Below are 23,976 nucleotides of genomic sequence, written 5' to 3'. Positions count from 1 at the left end.
CCTGGCTTCACGCTCCCATGGAGACAGCCAACAGATGTGCTCATCAATATGGAACATTCTGTGCAGCAGAATACTGTAATATATTAATGCAGAATTAATGTGCAAGCAGCCACGTACAAAAGCTCCCAGCTACTACTGACATTCCTCAGCATGGTTATTTACATAGGTAAGACTGAAGGATCAGGTCTTTGGTGTGGATTTAAGCTTTGCATTTTCTCACCAATCTTTACAAAGATCAAACTAGAATCCTGGTGCTAAAAGCAACTAGAAAAAGTAATGAAGCAGAAAGCATACAAGAAGGAGGTTAAAATGGAGTTAGGAAAAGAAAGCCTAAAACATCTAAGAAAGATAACATTCAGAATCAGAGAAAAGAAAAAGAGGATTTCAGATTCAGAAAATCTGAAACTGATATTTTCAGCTTGAACGTAAAGTGAAGATAAATTCCTATTGTCACTTACTATATTCCTTCAGCATCCCGTGGAAAGCTGCATTAGTTCAATATCAAGAGTTTAAATCACAAAACAGAAGTGTCTTGTGGAAATCAATAAAAGCTTTAGATGATACCTTTGAGTGAGTTTATCTGAGAGTATTAATTCTCTTTCATATCAGGGTAATCAATAATGCTGCTAATGCTATTGTCCTGACAGGATCCTCTTTTTATTAGCAAAAGCAGACACATTTATTTCAGACATGGTGTTAACATTAGCCAGTGTGATAGAGATCAAGTCAGTGGTTTTGTGTCAGCTGGGATTTAGAGCAACCTGAGATTCTAAGAATCAACTGGCTCTGACTCTCTGGTTAGCATCTACACACCAGGCTGTGCCTGTACAGAGCAGTCTGAGGCAGCAACAACGTGGAATGGCTGTATGTCAGGGATGAAGGACTCCCTGGGGAAGCATCTGGCTGCAGAACAGGCTTTCTCTATTGCAGAAAGCAAAAGACACGTCATGCACAATTAGCAGTTTGAAGAAGGAGGGCAGCATAACAAGGTTGTTTCCTTTGCTGTTGGGCAACACAAAAAGGAATCTAGAGATACAGAACCTATAATTATCTGTGGCTGATACATTCATTTATGCCTTTGGGTGCAGCTTATGGCCCAGGAGTTTTCTTCCGGGGAACAAAACAATGAGAGGCAGAGAAGAGCACAGGCCCAGCAAAGCCTGGCTACCTTTCAGCAGCCACTATGCAAAGGGAGTGTGAGTCAAGGTTGACAGCACAGTGCTGGTAGCTTCTGAGCCGGAGGTGGGAGGAATGAGACACAGTCGTCCAGCAGAAGCACCACCAACAGCATGTGACTGTACTTCCAAAATACAGATGTCACAAAGACACCGTGCTCACAGGACGATAACTGTATTCATCCACAAGAAAAACCTGACAAATTGCACTAATAGCAGATATCTTTGTCCTGAACCTATAAGCAGTGTAATGAGTCTGTCATTAATGGACCTACACCACAAAATTCCATTTGCTGCATACAATTAGCAAGTTCAGTCAACATTGCCTCACACAGTGTTTTTGTTTTCTTTAAAGTAGTTATGCCTCTAACAAATTGTTTTCTCAGTGGTCATAACAGAAATTAATTCTAGGTACAACATACCAACAAAACATTTGTGAATTTCTTCTCATCTAATGATCAGAAAGAAACAGGATGCCAGGGTCCAAAATGGAAACATTAAAACTATTGTGAAGAGGATACTTAGCTGCTGGAAATAGATTATCAGGCACTATGGTAGCCTCACGTATTGATCCTAAAGCTCCAGGAAGGCCATTAGCACTGCACAATTGTTGTTAATTCCAAACACAAAGGTAACATTATGCAATTTGCAGATAGACTAAAGTCGCTATTTATCACTGCTAATTCAGTCATCAAAACTGTTTGCTGCCTGAAATATGATTAAGGAAGAAATAGATACTGCCAGCTTTGAATTACATTCAGCAATATAAAGTATTGTTGGCTATGATGTGTGAGGAAGGAACAAGCTGAGGATATGGATGGAAAGACGAAAGACATATGTAGAAAAAATTGGTCACAGGTCATGTCATCTGACTGCAGAAATCTAAGAAAGTTCTTTCTAAGTAACTTATTTTTAACAGGAGAAGTCCCATAACTCAATTTTCAGAAGTGACTAATAGTCACACTCCAGGCTCCAGCCTGGAATGCCTCATCTCTCAGCCTCTGCAAATTAGGTCACTTTAATAGGCCTGAATATGGGTATATAAGATCCTAGTAGTTTTATTTTTACTGGGAGGAGCAAACAAATGTTCAATTATGGACTGAGACTGGCGGGAAGGTAACCCCAAGCTGCTGCTGGTTATGGAGAGACAACAACTACCTACAAGAAAGTTCTTAGGCTCTCCCCTCAAAAGGGTAAGACATCTGACAAAGCCAGGCTCCAAACATTGCTCACTTTCCTCCATTTCCATCATTTTTTTCCACCTTTCCTTCCTTCTCATGTAGGAAGAAAACAAGAAGTGGATAGGAAGTGCTCTTCTCTGCAACCACTGGCAATGATATTTGCTACCCAAAGGGGATAGTCACAGCTGCCACATTTTGGTAGCAATAATGACATCGCTCTTATACCAGGATTATGTAGTTGTCACCTGAAGAAAGATTGTCCTCCATATGCAATGCTGTTTCATTTAATTACAACTCGTGAAGTGCACTGAGGTCTCCATAATATTTGAGGATCTCCATTAGATGAGAGGGACAGAAACCAATCCACATCTTCTGTACATCATTTAATTGGCATGGATAATTTAACCGTACTGCAGAACGCATCAGCAGTATCACTGCTGGATGTTCTTGATGTGACCACAGATCATAATAAATCTAGACCAGACTAGTAATACAAAGTAATATGGAGTAGCGTAAAGGAAAACATCAGGAAAGTCGGGCAACAAAACTCTATCACTTCAGTCAAATTTGGACACATTCTGATCAAATGGATAAAGCAGGGTCTTAAAAAAATGGAAGTTTATGCAAAACATTGTATAGACAAAACTGTTATTTTCCCATACTTGGCCTGTTGTTCCTTGCGTTTCTGAGCCAGATATTTCTTTTTCACATTCAGAAGCTCGTTGGCAAGCCTTTCAATTTCATATTTGTATTCTTGGCTCTGTGATTCATACATATTCAGTTCTGAGGACAAAATCTAACAAACAAAAAGCAAAATGCAGAAATGGGAGATGTTAGTTTTACTTACAAGTATGTTAGTAGCTTTACAAGCACTTTTGCTTTTCATATTTGACCATGCAAGAAATCACCATTTTCTACCACATTTCACTTTCCTTCAAATTTCGTTGAGTCACCTCTGCCCATCTAAGGGCAGTTTAGGAGATTAAGGATATGCAATTTAACTACAATAAAACATGTAAAATACGCCCCAGGCATTATGAAAATTGTATTAATACATAAATTTGCTTTTAATGTTCTGGGACACAAATCTGGTTGAAAACTCAAAATGAAGGGCTTACAAATCACAGCGCAGGGCTTTATTTAATTATAATGTTTCTTATTGAGAATGATTCACTTTGTTACATGAAGTAATTAAATCCACACAATCCAAGTAGCACCAGACAGTGTAAACATGGATTAAATGCTGCTTCCATGTGAATCTGTAAACTTTAAAGAAAATAAGAGCATGCATAGTGTGTTTTCCTTTTTTAAGAAGGAGAATTATTTGACCTGGCACCACAAAATGATATGCACACCAGTACATTGCAGCATACTGTGCCTGCAATGCACAGTAGCAATTCACTGCATTAAGGACAAATGGCAACCGTACGGAAAACTTCAGATCACATTCAGTTTAGCTAAACTTTGGCTTCTGTTTTACATTTTCTACATTGTTTTTCTTCTCCATGAAAAGCTAAGATTTGCATAACAGCCTCTTTGTTTCCTAAGGGCCCATCTGCTCCTGTACTTTTTTTTTTTCTCATGGTTAGTACAGACATGATTATGATGCAGTGAAGAGGAGATGATGACTTCAACAGAGAAAGGAGCTATAGGAACAGACGAACTCCTGGGGAGACTGATCTTTCATGCAGGCAAGAACAAGGGAAGATCAGCTCATTCTTTCAAAGAATCACTTCTTAATACCATACTTTCAAAGTTTTCCTCAAGATTCCTTCTCAAATAAAAAATCTTCCTTTGTAGTGACAAAGGGTTAAGGTTACTCTAGTCATCACTATAAAATTTGCAAGTCTAACATACGTCTATGCATTTTAAGAGAAATTAGAACAGTTTCAGACATAATTTTCAATATATTTCCACTAGTTTGTTAAAAGTAAATGAAATGGTTTTGATTTGCTTATTAAAGATCTCAACATTTTAAGAAAAGAAAAAGAATAATCTTAATGGAAAACCAGTGGTGTCCCGCAATGTGCACAAAAAGCATTTACAGCATTATGTTTTGCACACATTCTATTAAATTCTAATTGTAATGAAATAAACAAATGTAATGGTACAAAAATATATCCTACTGCTACCGGGGAGGTGCAGAATAGACTTTATTGTCCTAACTTATTGTACTACTGCAGGCACATTGAACACTGAAAATCCTCCTAGAGTCTAAGTCTCCAGGAACAGCAGTGAAGCTGTTCACCAAACTTGGCAGCCTTTTATCCAGAGACAGAGAGCATCCCTTACTTTCAGTTGTTTGGTCTTCTCTCGGAGAGTGTGCCGGTAAAGCTGCAACTGTTCTGCAGCTTCAGGTCCCGGCTGCCGAGCAAGGACATGCTTCAATTCCACGTATAGTTTCTCCTTTTCCTAAGAAAAAGATAGAAGAAAGAGCTGTTATAAAACTACTATAGCTGCAGCACAACCTGCAATGAGAGATTACTAGAAAATGCAACTATACCGGGAAGATATTTTCAGAAACAAATTTGCCTGTGTGTCAGTCTTTCCTCACTAGCCATAAGTGTTATGGCTAGTGTTATTTAAGTGTTAATTAATAATGTTATTTAAAGTTGTTATGATAGCAGTAGGAGAGCTCTTTAAGACAAACATCCAGTTAATTCAAACGATGAGTGAAATACTCTTATGCACTGTCATCAGTGGGCACGCTTTACCACAGACAACATATAACCATCTCTGGAGAAGTATTCAGGGGTGGGAAATTAATTTCAAGTAACTGTGCTTATTCCAATTTCTTCTTATGAGCCACATTACCTTATGTTATGGATTATAGCTTCACCCAACAGGAAGTGATAAAGCTACAGAAATGTCAGGCAAGGACTGTACAAAAACATAGCAGCTTATTCCAGACAAATTCCTTCAAATGCACATACATACACATATACAGATACACATACACAAATACATAAAACACTCCAGCTTAACTGAGTGGGCTATGGAACAGGAAAGGAAAAGATGAATAGGAACAACTATGACTCGCATTAACTACCACCAAGTAACATTTCTGTATCATGTGTCTTCTCTGCTTTCTTGTTGGAAAAGAATACTTAATGAAACAAGACATAACCATGCCTGAATGGAAGCAACACCATTGACATACTTGCACCTTTCTGTGCTGAACATTTCAAATTCTGTGCATTCAGTATTTGAAAGTATAAGGTGTTCAGAGTTTTCAGATCTTTGTACTTTCTAAAAACTATGCACTGTAATGGACCCAGAAATGGAAGCATCTTAAATCATAAACTACTTTTACAAACATCACCCTTGAATTTTGAATACAACTGAGGAAGAGCTCCTTATAAATGAAGTTGTTCACAGTTCATCTCTAGAAAAATCAAAAGCTCCAGAGACTCAGAATGGAGTTTGCATAGTGGCAAAAATTAAATTAAGAATTCACTCTCAGTAGAGAGTTATTTTGTCGCTACAAGTGGCTGTCAATACTGCCTTTTCTTCTTGTGAATGTAAAATTTTACTGCAAGTTAAAAACAGCAGCAAAAGAAAAATCTTCCTTGTCAAAATGTGGCTGGTCAGTATTAACATTCCACCCCTGAATGTATCACAGATTTGTATTTTGGAACAGTGCAATGGTAATTTGGATAAATATGAAGCAATTGATGGATTGAAGGTCTTATGTGCAATTGTTTTCCAATTTATTTCTCTCCTAACCCTCTACAAGGGCCAACCAAGCTCTTCAAACATTGTGCAATGGTGTGTATAATAACCCCATTTAGAGACAAAGCGTGCAATTCTATTATAAGGAGAATCTATCTTATGCAACAGAGACTCGTTAGCTTTCCGATGTATATTGTCTCCATAACCCAACAGAGGCAGAACCAGCTGTCTTATAATGCACATCCTGTCCTTTCTTGCTAAGCACTGTCCATCTCTTTTACATCTAGTCAATTAATTTGTCACTGTGTTAAAAGCACCGTAAGTCAGCAAAACAGGGAAAAAATCCTGAGTAGTTCTTTATTCATTAGCAAGTTTTGCATTCACAGATTGGAATTTCTATATTTTCTGTCATTTTAGCCCAGGATGAAAACCCAAACCAATTAATTTTAATTAATTTTCAAACAGAGACCACCAGAGTAAATCTTACTTGATACAAGGTATGTGCAATACTAACACCAAAAATGCACTCCTTAAAGTGGATACTTCTATCTCCACACATAAAAATTCAGGAATGCTCAAAGAAAAAAAAAAAAAAAAAGCACAAAAGAATTGAAGATTTTTGTTTCTATAACACTGTTGCTATATTGGAAAGACAATCTGTGCAATGTGTGTCACATGCAGATAGCTGCAAAGTTGTCTGATACGTAAGAGAGGTGTACTCAAAGAAGCTTTCAGTCATCGTGTGCAAACTGATACGCCTGAAGATGGATCTATGCTACTTTTTGGCAGCAAATAAAATGTATGTTCTTTCCTTAAAATGTCAGAGAGGTCCCAGTTTAGCAAGATGGAAAGGAGGTATCCTGACATTGACAAGAAGATCTTAAGTCAGCAGTGAAGATCATTGGGTGGCAGTAACTCAAAAACAAGAAGTTAGGCAGATATCTGATGCCTACTAGAAGTCAGTTAACACTATTTTGCCTGAAGAAGAGTCCATTTACTTCTGTTGGTGGCAACTCAAATGAAGTTGAAGCTACAGCATATGTAGGATGCCTTTCCTTGTATTGTTCCAAACAGCCTCCCCTCTTGCTCCCTTCTGTCTTCAGACTGCAACCACAACATGCATCATGCCAGTTACATGTTCTGATGGTCATGATTTAAGGTCATGAGGTGGTGAAGGAAGATCCACCAGACCTTTCTATAACTCCAGATTCATGCTGTTACTCCTTCACTGGAAAGAACAACACATTTCTTCAGACCAAGCCTAGGCCAGTAGCAAAGCTTTTTCCATCATCCTTCCTATGGCAGTATTCCTACTGATCTCAGCAGGTGCTTGAACATACGACTGAGCCCTTAATTTCAACCAGCTTCACTGGTTTACAACAAACTGTACCAAGTCTATGGTGTGAGATGAAAGTACGTTCATTGCATGTACATAAGACACGCTGAGAGACTCAGATTAAGTGTTACAATCAAATTTCAGGCATTCTAAAGAGAATTTCAGCACCTCAGTGAATACCTGCTGAATAAGTTGTGCAAATAAAACTTCACATTATTTTTAGAACAGCCGTCCCTATCTTAGATTTGTTTTCCAAGGGAGCTCAGAGCAGCCCACAGATCTGCCTTCAGGCTAGGCCACAACAATACATTTCTGCATTTCTCAGTCTCTAGCACAGCAACTCTTTGGGGGAGGCAGACAAGTTGCTATCCCCTAAATTTAACTAGTTGCTAAGTCAGCCAGAATCCAGAGTTCTCTTGGCCTGATTTCTCCATTGAGAGTTGAGAAAAAAGTTTTCTTATGCAGAGGACTGGCTGGTGCTTGGAAGATTTCAGTTGATCCTTCAGGACTCCATAGTCACAAATTAGCTCAGGCTAAAGCAAGAAGAATCACCTTTGCAACTGCAATCCTACTTCAAAAGAAGCAATTTCTGCTGACCTGCACAGCCCAGTGTGCTTGCTGTTCCTTGCCAGAGGGACTGTTAGTACCATCAGACATATTCCCAACATGACACTAAAGCTTTCACTGCCCTGAGAAGCAGTGGGGAGCAGTCATCAATGCTGGCGTAGACCAATGCACCAGGCATTAGCTCTAAATAAATAAAAAAACAAATAAATAAATGAATAAATACTCATTTTATGTCATCTTCTCCCTCACCAAGAGGCTAGGAAACTTACAATACCAGCCTTCGTGTTCGTTTGCCCAGGATATCATTCTGAGCAAAGGACGATGGATGACCAGACATTTAATGAAGATGTATTCACAGCAGAAATAGGCCACAAAGCCACAGCTTTCTCATTTTCACCAGCTTGTCTTCCCAAGCAGATAATTCAACAAATTCACCTGGTATGCTGCATACCAACAGCCTTCTCCACTGTTCATCTAGAGCATTCTATCACACAAAAACCCTTTGTGTCACAGTGAGCCTCATTTGTGTTAGCTCCCATCTTCAATAACTGACGCTCAGCAACCTTCAGCCAAAGAAAAAAGAAGCAAGATAAAGATCAAGATGCAGAACAAAAGTGTGCAATGTCGTGTATGGTGGCAAACCCTCAAATATTTTATCTACCTAAAAATCCTTATTGTTATTAATAAGGTGGAAAAAGCAACACAGTAACTCCGCAAGCACACTGCAGTTCTTCACTAATTTGCTGAGGAAAACAAGTCAGTCAACATGCCATGGAGGTTTCTTGTTTATGGGCATTATATCCAAAATACCAGAGCTATGCTGAGCTCCAGAGCCATTTTGTTTATGATGCCATGAAGCAGCAGAGGGCCCTTAAGGGGTTGTGATCCCTATTCATAAGTGTTAAAAAGAACACCAGAATCTGGATTAAATACACACATAAGTACACACACCTAGTTATAGTTATCTTTATAAGCTGTGGGCTTATTTGTGTATATAGATTTAGCTACTAAAGTAGCTGTTGGCTTAGGACACCTACAATTAAGAGTTTTACGAGGCATAGAAAAATTAGCATATGGTAACCTTCACAAATTTTGTAACAACAGAAGAAAGTTGCCTCCAGCAATGCGAGAAATGTGCAGTATAAACTTTCTCAATAAACACTTTTCAAAAGGTCCTTTTCTTTCTTGTCTGTCCCACATTCATCAGGAAACACCTTTGCAAGTGCACAGTTCCCTAGAACAGCTTGTATTTTCACCATCTAGGCTGTCCAACATGAGGTTTTATTGAGTAAATTAAGTCAGGTTTGGAACAGGACACTGAAGTCCTTTCACAGTGTGGCAACGCTAATATTCTATGAGGTGTTTAGGGGGCTCTCATTAAAATGCTGCCACTGACTTGAAGGAAAGGCCAAGATCATTTCCCTGTCTCTGGCGAAATTTGCACCACTCTAGATAGAGTTAAATTAAAACTGTCTGAGATGACTTAGCCCTCCAGTTGATAATAATGCTTCTCAAGAGCAAATCTGTTTCCTTTGGCACAGACTGCACCAAAGTGACTGGCATTTTCAAAACAACTTAATGAGAGAGAAAAAAATACCTTGGAGCATCTTCTAAGGTCTTCACCCTTGACTTTTTTTTTTTTTTAAAACAATAAAAGCTGGATGCTACATTATTGCCATCTTCCAGGAACAACACAATACAAACATTTCCAGCTAAAGTGCAATTGCAACTTATTATTATTTTTATTGTAGTGGTACTATTGCATCCCTCTTAGGAAGTGTGTGGGAAACAGATTTATTTTTTTTCCAAAGGACAAACAAATATGTTATATATACTCCTCTCCTTTCAAGACTTCTGAACTCAGACACACAAGAATAATAAGCTACGAGAAGGAGAAAATGGCATGAATGCCTCCCGCAGAAATAATAGCAGCAATTCTCTTTCTACTATTGACCCTACACTAGAGTTTATAAAATCATTAATCAGAGTAGCTCATTTAAACTCAGTGTTTAAACTCAGTGTCTATCCTTAACACTGCAGAAGATGATCAAATAATTATCTGCTCTTCTTCTGTATGCGTGCGCAGTATCAAACATGCACGTATATACACATTAAAAGAGAGTGATGTGGTGAGCTGTTCCTTGAAGTTGAGGATTACTGATGACACTGCATGGATTGATGCTAATTTTCCAGCTACTTCCACGGTGCCTGCAGCCTGCGAGTTAGGCAGAAGAGAGCTTTAAACAAACCTTTGTTCCACAGTCTAGCACTGGCTTGTCTTAAAGTGTCCTGGGGGAGATTCAGAGGTTGATATAGATCCTATTAAAAAGAAATCTAAATAATGTAAGTGAATATGACTACAAGGCAAACAGTAGGAAATATTGTGCTGGCTAATAATTATTACATACGGAGCCAAAATATTTCCTTCAAATATAGCCATCTAATTTATAACTTCTGTATTTTCACATCGCTGTGACAACATATATTTTCACAACTCAATAGCCATTTTGATTTTAAAAATAACAGATGTCTCAAATGACTTCTCAAATAGCCTTGATAAAGGCTATGCTGCTAATCATCTGCTGATCCTACAGGTGGAGACTTGGGATGGGGCTTCTCAGCAGAGCCAGCTTCTGCTCACACTTCTGACTGATCTTAAAAATGACCCTAAGTGGTGATCAAGGAAACTACTGAACTGCTTCTACAAATACGTCTCTGTAATTTAGGCACCTACATGCCATTAATCACCTGCTTGACTTAGGTCCTTATACTTCTCTGAAAGATGAGAGCACTTAGCTTCGAGTCCTTTGGTGTTCTAGAATCACTGCCTCCAAACAGCTGTCTCAAAGTCAAGCCACCACTTAAACCTACAAATACCTGTCTAACAAGGCAGCAAAGCCTGCATACATCTTTCTGACAGTACAGCAGCACTTTCCTGCATATGCCAAGTACCTCAGGGAAGAAAAATTGGTCTCCTGTTACACTTTGGAATCTATTAAGAGATAACAGTACATCTAAGAAATGCACATGGCAATTCTGAAATCATGAATGCTTTAATATATAGTTCCCTTCAGTCTCACTGTAATTAGAGCTGACCACTGGGATACTCTGAAGAAGTTTTTCAGCTCCTCCTGCTCATCTCATAAAATTCAGGAAAACAGGACTAAAGGAGAGAGAAAAAGAGCATGCATGCTGTGCCCCAGTATGCCATCCTCTGTTAAAGATCGCAACTATTCGTAATAAGACAGACACAGGAAGGCTCAGAGACCAAAGGAAGTGGAGTAGTTAGCTGAGCAAAGCACCCTACCTGGCAGACTCTCCCTGTGCAAGGTTCACACCTTCAATACATTTGGCAGGTCATGTCTGGCTGTCTCATCTGAAGGATTGGGAGAGAGAGTTTTTTCTATATCCATGTCCTCATCTCTCTAATGTTAAGCTACCTTCTTAAAAAGCAAAAACACTTCTCTTGTCCCCCTCTACTCAGTTCTTCTGAGGCCCCGTCTGGAGCACTGCATCCAGACCTGGAGCCCCCTGTACCAGAAAGACTTGGAACGAGTTCAGAGAAGGACCACTAAGATGATCAGAGGGCTGGAGCACCTCTCCTACGAAAAAAGGTTGAGGGAACCAGGCTTTTTTAGCTTGGAAAAGGCTCCAGGGAGACTTCACAGTGGCATACTTGAAGGGAGCATATAAACAAACAGGAGGGAGAACGGCTGTTTACAAGGGTGGATAGTGACAGGACAAGGGGGAATGGTTTTACATTATGGGGAGGTTTAGATTAGATATTAGAAAGTTTTTCCACTCAGGGGGAGGTGACACACTGGAACAGGTTGCCCAAGTAGGTTGTGGATGCCCCATCCCTGGAGACATTCAAGACCAGGATGGATGTGGCTCTGGGCAGCCTGGTCTGGTGGTCGATGATCCTGCACATAGCAGAGGGGGGTTGAAACTGGATGATCATTGTGGTCCTTTTCAACCCAGACCGTTCTATGATTATGTGACTCTGCCTGCCTGCCCCTTAACTGTTCCAAAACAGCCTTAGTGCTGCTGCACCTTTCTGCACATTTTCCAATCAACATTCACACTCCCATATGAATGAAAATAAGTGAATTAATAACAGTCTGTCCTTGTGGAACATCTTCCTTTTTTTAAGGTCATACAAAATAGTAATCCTTAATAGAACAGGATGCCCACATCCTGCTGCTTAGGCAGGAACAGGATACGTTTGCCTTAGTGGAATAATGTCCACAAACTGTACTTCTGAAAAATAAAGATTCGCAACTGGCTCTAGGTCACAATTTATAATTTGAGCTTTGAATGTATTGCTGCACTGCTGTTGAACTTCTCCAGTATTTTAACTTCTTTGGCAGCTTCTGGATGGCTAATAGTCAGTATTGGATTGCTAACAGCATTGCTAGCTTTGTGCATAGCAATGTATTCAGTCAGCACAGCAAGTCATTTACTTTCCCTTAACAAGATAACTAGTTGATTAATACATTTTACCCTGAGGTGCACAGCAGATTTATTTCCTTCCAGATACATGCTGAATACAGGGATGAGGAGTAAACAAGTTGGGTTTCAGTTGTTTGTTTGCCATTTGCTGGAACAATTCCTGAGCTTTTTATTCAAGAGTTATTTTGGAGAACTATTACTGAAGCTAATGGTAATTTCGTTTGAGTCAGAACTTTAGGAATGTCATTTTACAAAATATTTTTAGTTTAATGGCACAGCATGTCCATGGTCAGGATTTCTAGGTCCAGACTAAATAAAAAGCATTTGAAGAAAATACTTTGGCAATTACTTTTTATTTTTCTGATGCAGATTACAGATAAGAGATGTTTGTTTGTTTTTTACCTGGATGTTTACATGGCCTTCTCTTTTTAGTCTCTGAATGCTGGTCAATCTTTAACACAGTTAAGCTGCAGTACTACTTCCAGATAGGCAGCAATCCTCTTATCCTACAAAAGGGCCTGAGACATGCTGCCACAAATTGCCAAATTTTACTAAAACTCCTGGAAGATACATAGAAATGAATCCAGATTCCCAGGAGTATCATGCCAGGTAAACCAATTCATCTGCTTCTTGCTTGTCAGAAACACCAAATCTGGACTAGAGAAGCAGGTTAAAAAGACAGAGGAAAAGCACAACCATAAACTACAGTATACTTCAAAACAGTAATTTCTCCCATGCATGCTAAAATTCATGGACTCAATGTACAAATATTAAAATGCAGGAAACAAATCTATACTTGACATTCATCTATCAAGGATGGTATTTCTGTAATTAAATCAATCTTGCATGGTGTGGAGAGATGGCATTTTATGACCCACTACAGTTCTCATCCAAGTTCAAACAAGGAAATACATCTTTTTTCCTAAAAACCTTTAGAAACAGATTACATGTTCATGTACATACATAAACTCTGAGGCTAATTCACCTGTAACATACTCATGTTTATAAATAGAATCTGAAATATTTCTGGGTAAAACACAAGTAGAGCAGCTAAAAATGGCACAGATTCCCAGAATTTAGTATTTTGACCTGTTTCCATCTTATTTCTTAAATAAATTTGCACCTAATTTTTGTCCAAAACCAAAATCCGTTTTGTTTACGAAAGCAATGAAGCTCCATGAAGATTCAGAATGAATTAAACCCTTCCACTAAGATAATTCTTCACCAAAACTGGTTTTTTTTTTTAGTACTAAGTTATCTGCTTTGCTTCCCATTTGCTAATGCCAGATATACATGCCCTATTCTTTTAATTGGAAAACAGTATTCTTTTTGTAAAGAGCAGCTGATTATCTTTACCTGATGCCACTAAACTTATCACCTTTTCTGCCATGTTTGAATGTCCTCTTTAAACAACAGACCCTAAACAAAACAGGCTATTTTAATGGCAGGACTTCATTTTCATCCATTTGAACTGGAATGTATGTGGGAGGAGGAAAAGAATATAAATGTCAGTATGTTTTTAGAGCAGTTTATCATGCTGTAAGTTTCTACAGCGTAGAACACCTTCTAATTCTGGATGGACTGAGATTAGAAGGACTAAAATAAACCCTAATTTACCAAGGACTATATTCAAAATATGTAGAAATAGAAATGGACTCCCTTCTGAGGAGAGCTAGCATATGAACTGAATACCTACTTAATTCTTAAAGCTCACACAAAGTTTTCAAGATATTCAGAACCTCAATATATCTTCACACGAGTGAGCCTGTTAACTGTCTCGTTTATGAAATGCGATTACTTACTACATCATTATAGAACTGCATCTGAACTCAAGTGCACTGCACAGAGAAATAACAATGGTCCTACAATTTGCTCAGTGTGAATGGTTCCACACTGCTCACAGAACCCTGCTGGATACACAGTCAGCATCTAGGGCAAATGAGAATGTTAATAAATAAATTAATAATAAGAAGAGAAAGAATATCGGTGGCAAAGTAAAAGGCGCCAGAGAAATTCTAATTGTATGGAGGCAGAGAATCATTGAAAGATAGCCTAATTGTTCTAGTTAACATCAACATTTACCCTTAGAGGCAGAGTAAAAATCCAAAATCAAAGACCTAGTTGAACAATGAATGTTTCAAGCTCAACAAAAGGAAAATGAAAGGATGGCAAAAGGAGGAAATAACTTGAAAATTAGTCCTGATGAATAACAGCGTATGAAGTACCTCCATGTGTCTCATACTGCCTTTGAGACTCCAGTTCAAAGCAAATTCAAGGCACTGGGATGAAATTAATTTGAAGGCACTAACTCAGTAGACTGCTGTGCACCAAAATACTGCACTAATAATTAGATATACGTAATTCTCACTAGTTAGAACTAGGCTACAGCCAGAGTTCACGGGAAAACATTTTTCTTATTAAAAAAAAAACAAAAACAGATTCTCTTCAGAGTCCAGTTTCCAAACAAAGCCCTTTGATCCAGCAGTGACTAATTCCAACTTGTCAGTACACAACACTGTGCAAATAGTTTTTTTTTTTTTCTTCAATTCATACTCATCTGAAAACTCAAGAGTATATTTCAGGCCAGAGTCCATGCAGTGTTTCTCATTTCTACACGTCGGTATAAATCCTGGAAATTCCAGTCACTAACTGAAACTGGAGTCAAACTCCAATGCTACACTCACTGGGGTACTACTAATACTCGTTCTCCTCAAGATTCATAAGAATCCTTCCATTTTTTTTTTTAAGGAAAGGACATTTTTTAAAATGTCAGGAACTATTTGATCAATGGTTAAATGTTTTGCCAGCTTAGCTTTCTCAGCAGCGTGATTTATTTGCGCTGATGTGGCTACAGCCACTGTGTGGTTAAGCAATTAGATGCAGTTACACTGGCAAGACAATCTTCTGCCATTCAAGAGTTGGTACAAGCTGAATAAGAAAAAAGTCGTTTTTTTTTTTTCTGCCAGTAGGAATGGCACCTTGAAGCAAAGAAAGGGTCTAAAATTCAATATACTCACTGCTTTAATTGAGGGATGAGGGAACTGCTAGCTTCAGCCTTAAGATAGGGCATTAATCCAGTGCTTCCAGACAAATTCAAATCCTCCAGAAAAGAGAGAGAGAAAAGAGCCAAGTCCCAGTGAAGTACAAAAAGTTAAAAAAATTCCTTTTAATTTTTGCATGGAAAAATCCCTTCAAAAAGCTGACTTTATATATAATGATAAAAGAAAAGTGAAAAAAGGATTGTATTTCAGTAGTGGATTTTGCAGTTCACCTGGAAGTTTCAGTACATACAAAGCACTCACTCAAACTACCTCCACCAAAATCTCTCTAAAGGTAAGATGACAGAGAAACAATAACGAGTAGGTCAAAAGAGACTCTTTGGGATTCTACAGTTATTAGTTTCCTGAACGAAACTACAGTTATTTTTAAGAAAATAGACAATTCTGCCAAAAAATACTCAACTCAGACAATCTATGCCAGATATAACATAAAGTAGGCTGTGCTCTCAAATCTAAGTAGAATCTCTACTCAGCAACTGAAAATATATAAATGCCAGTTTTGAGGGGGTGAAGTAAGATTTTGAAAACGTACAGATAATATCTAAAGTAAAACTGAACTGAGCATTCAGAATACCAAAATAAAGGCAGGCACAATGGGGGCGAATCCCACTTTCCCAAGCAGACTCTCCAAGGAGATAATCTCTTACTCAACGTTTGAGCACAATTTTTGCATGATATGCTGTATAATGGGAGCTATATGAAACACTAGGAGATCAGTGAAGAATCTAACTTGCTTCATGAAACTGCCAGGCTAAAGAAAGAAACAGTTTTCAAGAGGATGGGGCTTTTGTAGGCTGAAAAGAAATGACACAAGATTGCAAAAACAATATTTTATATAATAAATGGGCAGAAGTTTTGTATAATGAAGATAAGGAAGCAAATCCTAGAGCTTCTCCTTTAGCTGGAATAAAACTTCTCTGACTTCAGCAGGTGCCAGCCTGCATAAACCCACGGCAGCTTTATGAGACTATAGTAGCAGCTCTGAGAAGAGATGGTTATGTATCTGTTCAGACAAACAGCAACAAGCACCTCAAACTGGATACAACAGGTCTACTATCAAGTTAGCACAGAAGAAATAAAACATCTACCTATTTTGAGTGTTTAGCTAGCTACTGTTACTACTGAATTGAGTCATGTCTCTAATATATTCATTCACACACCACTATTTGCATAGAAATGATTTTATTCCATTTTTATTTGAGGTGAGGTGTGCAAAAGCTCAGTAACCTGCCCAAGGTCACAGAGAAAATCGCCTTTGCTCTCCCTTCCCTGGATCTTTTAATACCTGAAATGAAACTGCTAATTTATACCTAAGACAGTAATGCCCCCTCTGCACCTCCCACTCTCTGTCAGTGGTACCATCAGTTCTTTGGAGGGTTTGGCTAAAATCTTGGCTCAGTACAAGGGCATGTGGGTGTTTTCTAACTCTAATATGAGTCAGATATATGAGCTAATCACGCCTTTTGCCCTCGCACTCTTTGAAACTATGATCTCAAGATGCTAATGGCCTGGAAGCCTCACATCCCACCTATGCAGTCCTTGATTGTTGAAAAATAAAGATATTCAGAACTTAGGAACTTAAAATAATGTTGATTACATGTGTGTGCATGCATACACACGCATCTAGGAAAACAATGCACACATGTAGAATAATGTTACTCTCAGTACTACAGGCTTAGGTAGTAAGATATTGTATTTATCACTGTGCTTCCCCCCTTGCCTCCTCCCTCCACAAATAATATTGGTTGCCCATTTCTCTTTTACATTTATGACCAATCTTCTGAGGTGATTGACAACCGAGGTAGCTGACATATATTGTGAATCTTTCCACTGTTATCCATTCTGAGACATGCAGCTGAATAAAATTCCACTCAGTCAGACGTAAATCAAATTAGAAGAGTTTACTCAATAGAAAGAACTAAATTTGAAACAAATAAAACAGTGCATAATTCACTTGCAGTGGGATAAGTTCCTATAACCAAGTTAATCCTAATCATAACTAGGTAATATGGATATATTGTGTGTTTACCACACATTACTGTTCATTATGCAGTTGTACTTCAGTCACATGGGGGATCTGGGAACAACCCCACATGTAAAATGGGCTTTTTTTTTTTTTCCTCTCCATTCAGACGTTGTTAACAGAGCCCTTCTGCTTAATAATAATTACACCTTATGGCTATACAATGCATTTTCTTCACACCATGTGTTCACAAAGACTTTCACCCATTGCTGGAATTCCATGTTTAACACACATTTCTTCACAAAGCACTGCAGTACTATTCAACAGTTTAGAAAGGAATAATAATAATAAAAAAAAAGCTGTATCTTTTAACTGTAAAATTCAGGTGGAAGGTAATGACTCAAACATGGATGCCAGCTAACCCTGAAGTAACATTTCCTATGTTTGGAAAGAAAGTCATTGGATTTTTATTGATCGTAAGTATTTAAGACCTTGGTTTTTTGGATCTGATTTTTAAGACAGCATTTTTCATCAGCATAGCAGCTCACAGGTGTGATAATACCCTGAGTTAAAGAAGAAAGTATAGCCACTGACTGCCTTGCATCTACTTTTCAAAGTCTCAGGATATTCACTTCTACTTGCTGATAGGTTATAAGCTAATTAATTTAGAAATTTCTTAAACATGGAAAATATTTCTGTCTCAATATTAAAGTATTCAACTCTAACAAGTCATTGTACAAAATCATTCATCATGTTGCATATTCAATATTTCTCAGTAAAAGTCTGATGATAGGTTATGAAAGATATTTTTAATGTTAAGATATTTTCAAGTCAAGCTGCATTCTACCTGGACAAGAGAACTGTCAGCTATCCAAATTTTCTGACTGAAATGTAGCAACTCATTCTTTTAATCACATAGCACGGATAGTAAGGCCTCACTTTAGAGCTGCATCATTTTTAACGATCTAGCAGGTGAGAAAGATTGAAAAAGCTAACTAAAAAGGACATGATCAAATACACAGCAGGAACAGGTTAGATAAGCAGATACTTTTCTATATGATTCCATATAACGCTATTCTTCCTTAGCAAAATTTCCATTCTTATGTCCATCTTCCCTGTATAAGCCTGCTTTTATTTATAAAGGAACAGTCAGAAGACAGAAGTATATTGCATACAACACAAATGGAATTATTTTTTCTTATACAAGCATTATGGCTCTGTATGAGGATGCAGCAAGGTGAATAGCCTACTAATCAAACTGCAGGTTGCTGACACTGAGCTCAATCACTCTCAGACCTATGTTATTTCTAGATTCCAAAGGTGTTTTTGACATTCAATATCCAATCCACATAGCTTTTTCCATACCATTTTATTACCACACTTTGATGTAATTGAATATAAGCTATGTCATATGCACACACAGAAATCAAAGACAGAGACACTCACAAGTTTTACCTATAAAAAATATCCTGTTTGCCACACACCTAAAAACTATTATGTATAGCAAGAGATTGAGAATATTTTAAAGCAGATACATGTAATGGCTATGCCCTTGTACAGGACAAAATGTGGATAAGGACAACTATTAGAGAGGAAGTATGATTTATGCAAGCAAAGGCAACCTCATAAGTTTGTATCCCTAAGCTCCTGCAGTCTCTGAATACAGGTGTGAATGAGCTAACTAGAGAGAGCACAAGTCTTCAGTAGTTCCCTCATCCCTGAATGTGGGCAAAGACTGAACAGTGCTGGCTACCTGGAAAGAAAATCTACTTCACTTTGAAGAACAGATTTGGCCCACAACCATTACAGCTCCAGAGCAAAGGGATGTCTGTGGCTGTTAGACCATGTTATCTGTATACAAGATAACTAGTTCAAAGAACAATAAAATGACTTGTCCAATGTTATCCAGCCACTTAGCAGAAGAAGCTCAAATAGCACACTCAATTTAAGAGCCCTATACCACCAATGACCTATCCAGTTGGACACACTGCCCTTACAGGATATCAGCTGCCCTCCAAGCAATGTCCTCCATCTCTCGTTACCTCTCCTCACCCACATACTGCTATGAAATAACTGTTTCAGTCTTAGTGTTTGACTAAAAAGCTCTGTGGCAAGCCAGAAAAAATATGCAAAAATGTTGATGGTAAAGCCCTAATCATAATGTAGAGCATGGTATTTTTGGCCTTTTCTTTACCATCATTCTCACTAAAGGAGATGTTCATTTCGGCATTCTTGCATGGAAAAATGATGCATGAATTAAGACCTAAAGGATCTCAAGTATCGTATCTAGAAGTGTTATTAAGTATGTAAGTCCAACTCTGACTTAAATCTAGGAAAATAATAAAAACGTGTTGCAGAAGAGATTGCTACACAGAAGGATTGTAGCCAATGGCTACTATAGTAACTTAGGGTCAAATACCTATTTCAAAGATTTCCTTGGTCAGATAACTCAGAATTTCTGTACCTCAGCTCTTCACTTTTAACTAAGATTATAGATTATAGTTAAATGGGAGCACACTAAGGATAAGGCAAGATAAGCAGCAGTCTGTATAAAAATCACACAGGTAAAATTGGGTTTGTGTATGGGTAAAGCACAGCAAGTTTGAAGCTGTATTTGCTTCATTTGTTTAAGCTAACGAACTATTTTACAGTACCACTTCAGTACTATGTAATAAAGATTATATTTTTCAGGCAAAGGCGTGACAATACACCATACGTTACCTTAACACATAATTGCAGATCTATTTTTCCTAAAAATAAATAAATAAATAAATAAAGTGGCAAACCCTTGAGCTTCTTCTCAAGACAGAAGTTTCCAGTAATATTCCACTAGCCAGTATGTGATACACCATATAGGCATTAATACTGTTAGAGTATTTAAGACCAAGGTGTTCAAATCACATCTACAGCTATCTACCCCTGAGGGAAGGAGAATCTTTTCTCAGTTAGACATACATGGTTGAAACCCAAAACATTCCATTAAAAAAACAAAAACAAAACACAAAAAAACAAAAACCACATTTGATAGTGATGTTTGCAATATGGGAATTTAGGGTCACTTTGAGTCTATAACATAAATCTTACTGGTATTACTGGAGTTAAAGGACATCTGGATGTGGCTCTTGAGGACATAGTACATTTAGTATTGAAGGGGATTGGATGGATTTGATGATCTAAAGAGTCTTTTCTGATTCTGTGATTTCATGATTCTAACTCACACAAACTCCACTGGACTCTGTCAAAAGCCAACCTAAGCACAAATGGAATCAAACAGATTTTTCTTCATGTCCTGGTCATAATAGACATGGCTGAAATGAAAAAAATGCCATGCCAAAAGTAATACCGACTTGAAGGTTAATCTAAAACATGAATATACTAAGACAAACCTTTAATTTTATTTTCCAGAGTTATCCAGGTATCAGAAACCAGAATACAAAAATTAACTAATCAGATGCTATTTGTTCTCTTTCAGTGTGTCAGTGCTGCCATCTAAAGCTATCTAAGGAGCATGAAAAAGTAATTCAAAGATGCATCTAAGAAACACATCTGAGCAGACAGAGAATGCAGGGTAAGTCAAATATAATAACAAGATACAACAATCTACCAATGCTGCAATACCTGTAGGAGCAGTTCTTTTTCTATCACTTCACTTGTCTTGCTGATAAGCTGCTTCTGTAGCCTCTGTATTTTCTGGATCAGTTCATAGGTACTTGGATCACTGGCCTAGACAAAAGCAACGTAGTCTCAAAAATTCTATTAACTTGTGTTTCTTGCTTGCAGATTAAAAACACAATATCTAAGCATCAGAAAGTAACAAACATGAAATTAAATGCAGAGAGGAAGGAGAAACTGTATTAGTTGTTTCCTAGGGCAAGTTTTCAAGCAGTTCTGAGTCTGAAATTTCTGCCTCTTGAAAAACAGTCAGAATATGCTCATGTTTAGCACTACTAAACTTCTGAATACCTATAAAAACATCTAGTATAAGTAAGAGTCCTTCAGAATGGAACCCCCAAACCAACAGACTGGCAGAACCATGTAACAAGGAACAAAAAGACAGTTAGCGTCAGCATTTTAGCAGAAACTGAAATTGTCTCCTAATATATAGAGAGCAGTGCAAACACTTCCCAAAGTTTTAAAAACCTCAAACAGCAACAAATGATATTTTAGGAGAGGGAATTTTTTTTTTTTTTCTTGAACAAAAGGAACCTTGTTATGCACAACACATCCTTCTCACTAGGTTTTTCCTCTCCCATGTGGTTTCTGTGGTGGATCATAAGGACTGAACACAGCAAATACCTCAGTAAAGACATATTCCCTGCTTATTTGCTTGCATCTATGAGAACCTTGATATCTCATGGCTCTTTACCCTTTATCAGATTTCACCTAAATTGACTAATCAATTTAAGTGTAACTGAGATACACTAACATAGATACACATACCCACAATGCATCATTTACTGAGAAACCAGGCTAAAAAGTAATTTAGGCCCCATGAACTACTCAGACTGTGACTGTTCCATAGCACTACCCAAAAAAGGTGCCAATTTGTGACAACAGTAGTGATGTGAGGATGTTTGTTCATTAGGAATTGAACCAAAACCCCATCAGGGTTATTTCATATGAATTCAGCCATCTGGTGGTTTTCTGTGTTTCAAATACAAACCACTGAACTAGAATGGAAAGAAATCATAACCTATTATCAGCCCTCATAAATTCATTCTCTCAACACGGGTTGTTTCCACCAGCCTGACTTGCCTTTGTTATACAGCATTACTAGAGACTGTGTCTAGATGTCTTTGAGGACAGCATCTTTCACTTTATCTCCCTTCCATGAGAAAAGCTATTCACAATGCTCAATCTTTAAGCTCAGCATGGAAAGGACAGAAATTAACTACAATGCTAGTAATCACATTCAACTCTACTTCTGGAAGGACTAACATGCTAACATTCATTATTAGAGCTAAGCTACTCAGGCTAACATCAGATTGGAGATCCATGCAACAAAAAAATCTCAGCTGGCTCTCACTTACTTTGGAAATACGCAGTGATGCCAACTGATGCTCATGTATTTGGTCTATGCTTGACAGATTTATTATTTTTCCACTTCATCTGGTAGGTTCAAGTAGTGTGAAAATTTAGATTTGCTGTTTACGTAACAGCTGACCTCACGTTACCCTGAATGACTACCTTTGGAAGCCCACCAATGCTTATATGTACTTTTTCTTTTTTCACAGATTTGGTGAAAAATGTGACATGTGACTTCAGGTCTGACTGTTTCCCAGTCCACATGCCCTATCAGCCTTATAATTCTTTCTTCACATTTAAATCTAATTGGTAAGAGCAGGATTATACCTTTTCCCATCACCCTCTTTCACTTCACCCATGTTAGGGAACCACCTCCTTCTAAATTCACCTTATGCATTCATACTCACTTTAGCATTCTACTGGCTTTTTACAATTCCCTCTGCAATTTTTCATTGAGAAAATGACACAAAAATAACACTGATTGCATTGTGCAAGGAAGCCATTCAGCAGTTAACTATTCCTTTGGTACTATGGAAATTTCAGTCTGCCTGCCCTTCCACATAATTTGCATAACAGTAAAGTAAATAGGCTTTGTGCTGTGTCACTGATTTGGAAATATGGGCTTTAGGAACTCAATACTGAGACATTACCTCCAGTTTTCTCCATCTGTGAACATTCAAGGGATTCTCCAGTTCTTCTTCCAAAACTTTGCATCGAGTCTGTTCTCTTAATAGCTCCTTCCGCATGTGATGAACCTCCAGTCTTAAGATCAGAATAAAACAAAAAGGAAAAAAAAGAAAAAAAAAAAACTCCACAGTGAACCAAACCAATCTATCCAAGGCATGAACATGAAGAAACCATTCTTCCACACATTACAACACTGGCAAAGTTACTCTTGTAATTAACAGTTGACTAAGAACACTATATAGGAGTTCCTGGAAGATAACACAGGTAGACCTCTTCATTCACTTCAGTAAGAATGATTCAAAAAAGAGACTTTTCATCAGTTCTCAGGAAACCTTACTCACAACTCAGTTTTTTTTGTGTACATTAAAGCCAGTAAATTCATCTGCAGTAGCCTACAAATCAGAGTTATGGAATTGCCTCTGTATTGAATCTGAGGGTTTGTATTTGGAAGAAGGTTTTAAAACAACATGGTTCACACAATCTTGTAAAGAAAACACATTGCACGACCTAATTATGAAGAACATTGTTCTTTGGAGAAACCAACTTTGATTTCTTTTACTCTTACTTTCTCTCCTCAAAGGACTCCAGACACTATCTGTTGCTGAATTTAAAATTAATTGAATGGTCCAAAGATGCTTTGACAACTAAGATTCATACGCTGGGGTCAAATAGTGAAGAAGCAGGAAACAAAAAGGCACTTCTGCAAGGATCCAACTCTTATCATTTTGGTGGGTGGATCCTGTAAGTACTTGAAGAGAAAAGGAAGTGGAGAATCGCCATATGCCTACTCCACTGAACCTTTCCCTGCCAACCTCAGCATTGAATTTAGCTCACTAGACAAAAAAGGGCCTTTTTTTTT

At 37.9% G+C, this 23,976-nt stretch overlaps 1 protein-coding gene across 5 annotated transcripts in view; it reads right to left on the bottom strand.

The window, feature by feature from the left end:
• CFAP58 (cilia and flagella associated protein 58) overlaps nt 1-23,976 on the bottom strand; it is a 63,711-nt gene that overhangs the window by 3,140 nt on the left and 36,595 nt on the right. For all 5 annotated transcript variants that reach the window (XM_031554502.1, XM_019617798.2, XM_031554503.1 and 2 more), the window contains 4 exons: nt 23,081-23,192; nt 21,024-21,128; nt 4,649-4,768; nt 3,019-3,152 (listed from right to left, as the gene is read on the bottom strand). In XM_031554502.1, the coding sequence (XP_031410362.1) occupies nt 3,019-3,152; nt 4,649-4,768; nt 21,024-21,128; nt 23,081-23,192 (471 nt within the window). The remainder of the gene's footprint in view (nt 1-3,018; nt 3,153-4,648; nt 4,769-21,023; nt 21,129-23,080; nt 23,193-23,976) is intronic.

This window comes from Meleagris gallopavo, chromosome 8 (genome assembly GCF_000146605.3).
Source record: "Meleagris gallopavo isolate NT-WF06-2002-E0010 breed Aviagen turkey brand Nicholas breeding stock chromosome 8, Turkey_5.1, whole genome shotgun sequence".
Lineage (NCBI taxonomy): Eukaryota > Metazoa > Chordata > Aves > Galliformes > Phasianidae > Meleagris > Meleagris gallopavo.
This window is presented reverse-complemented; position numbering and strand designations above follow the sequence as displayed.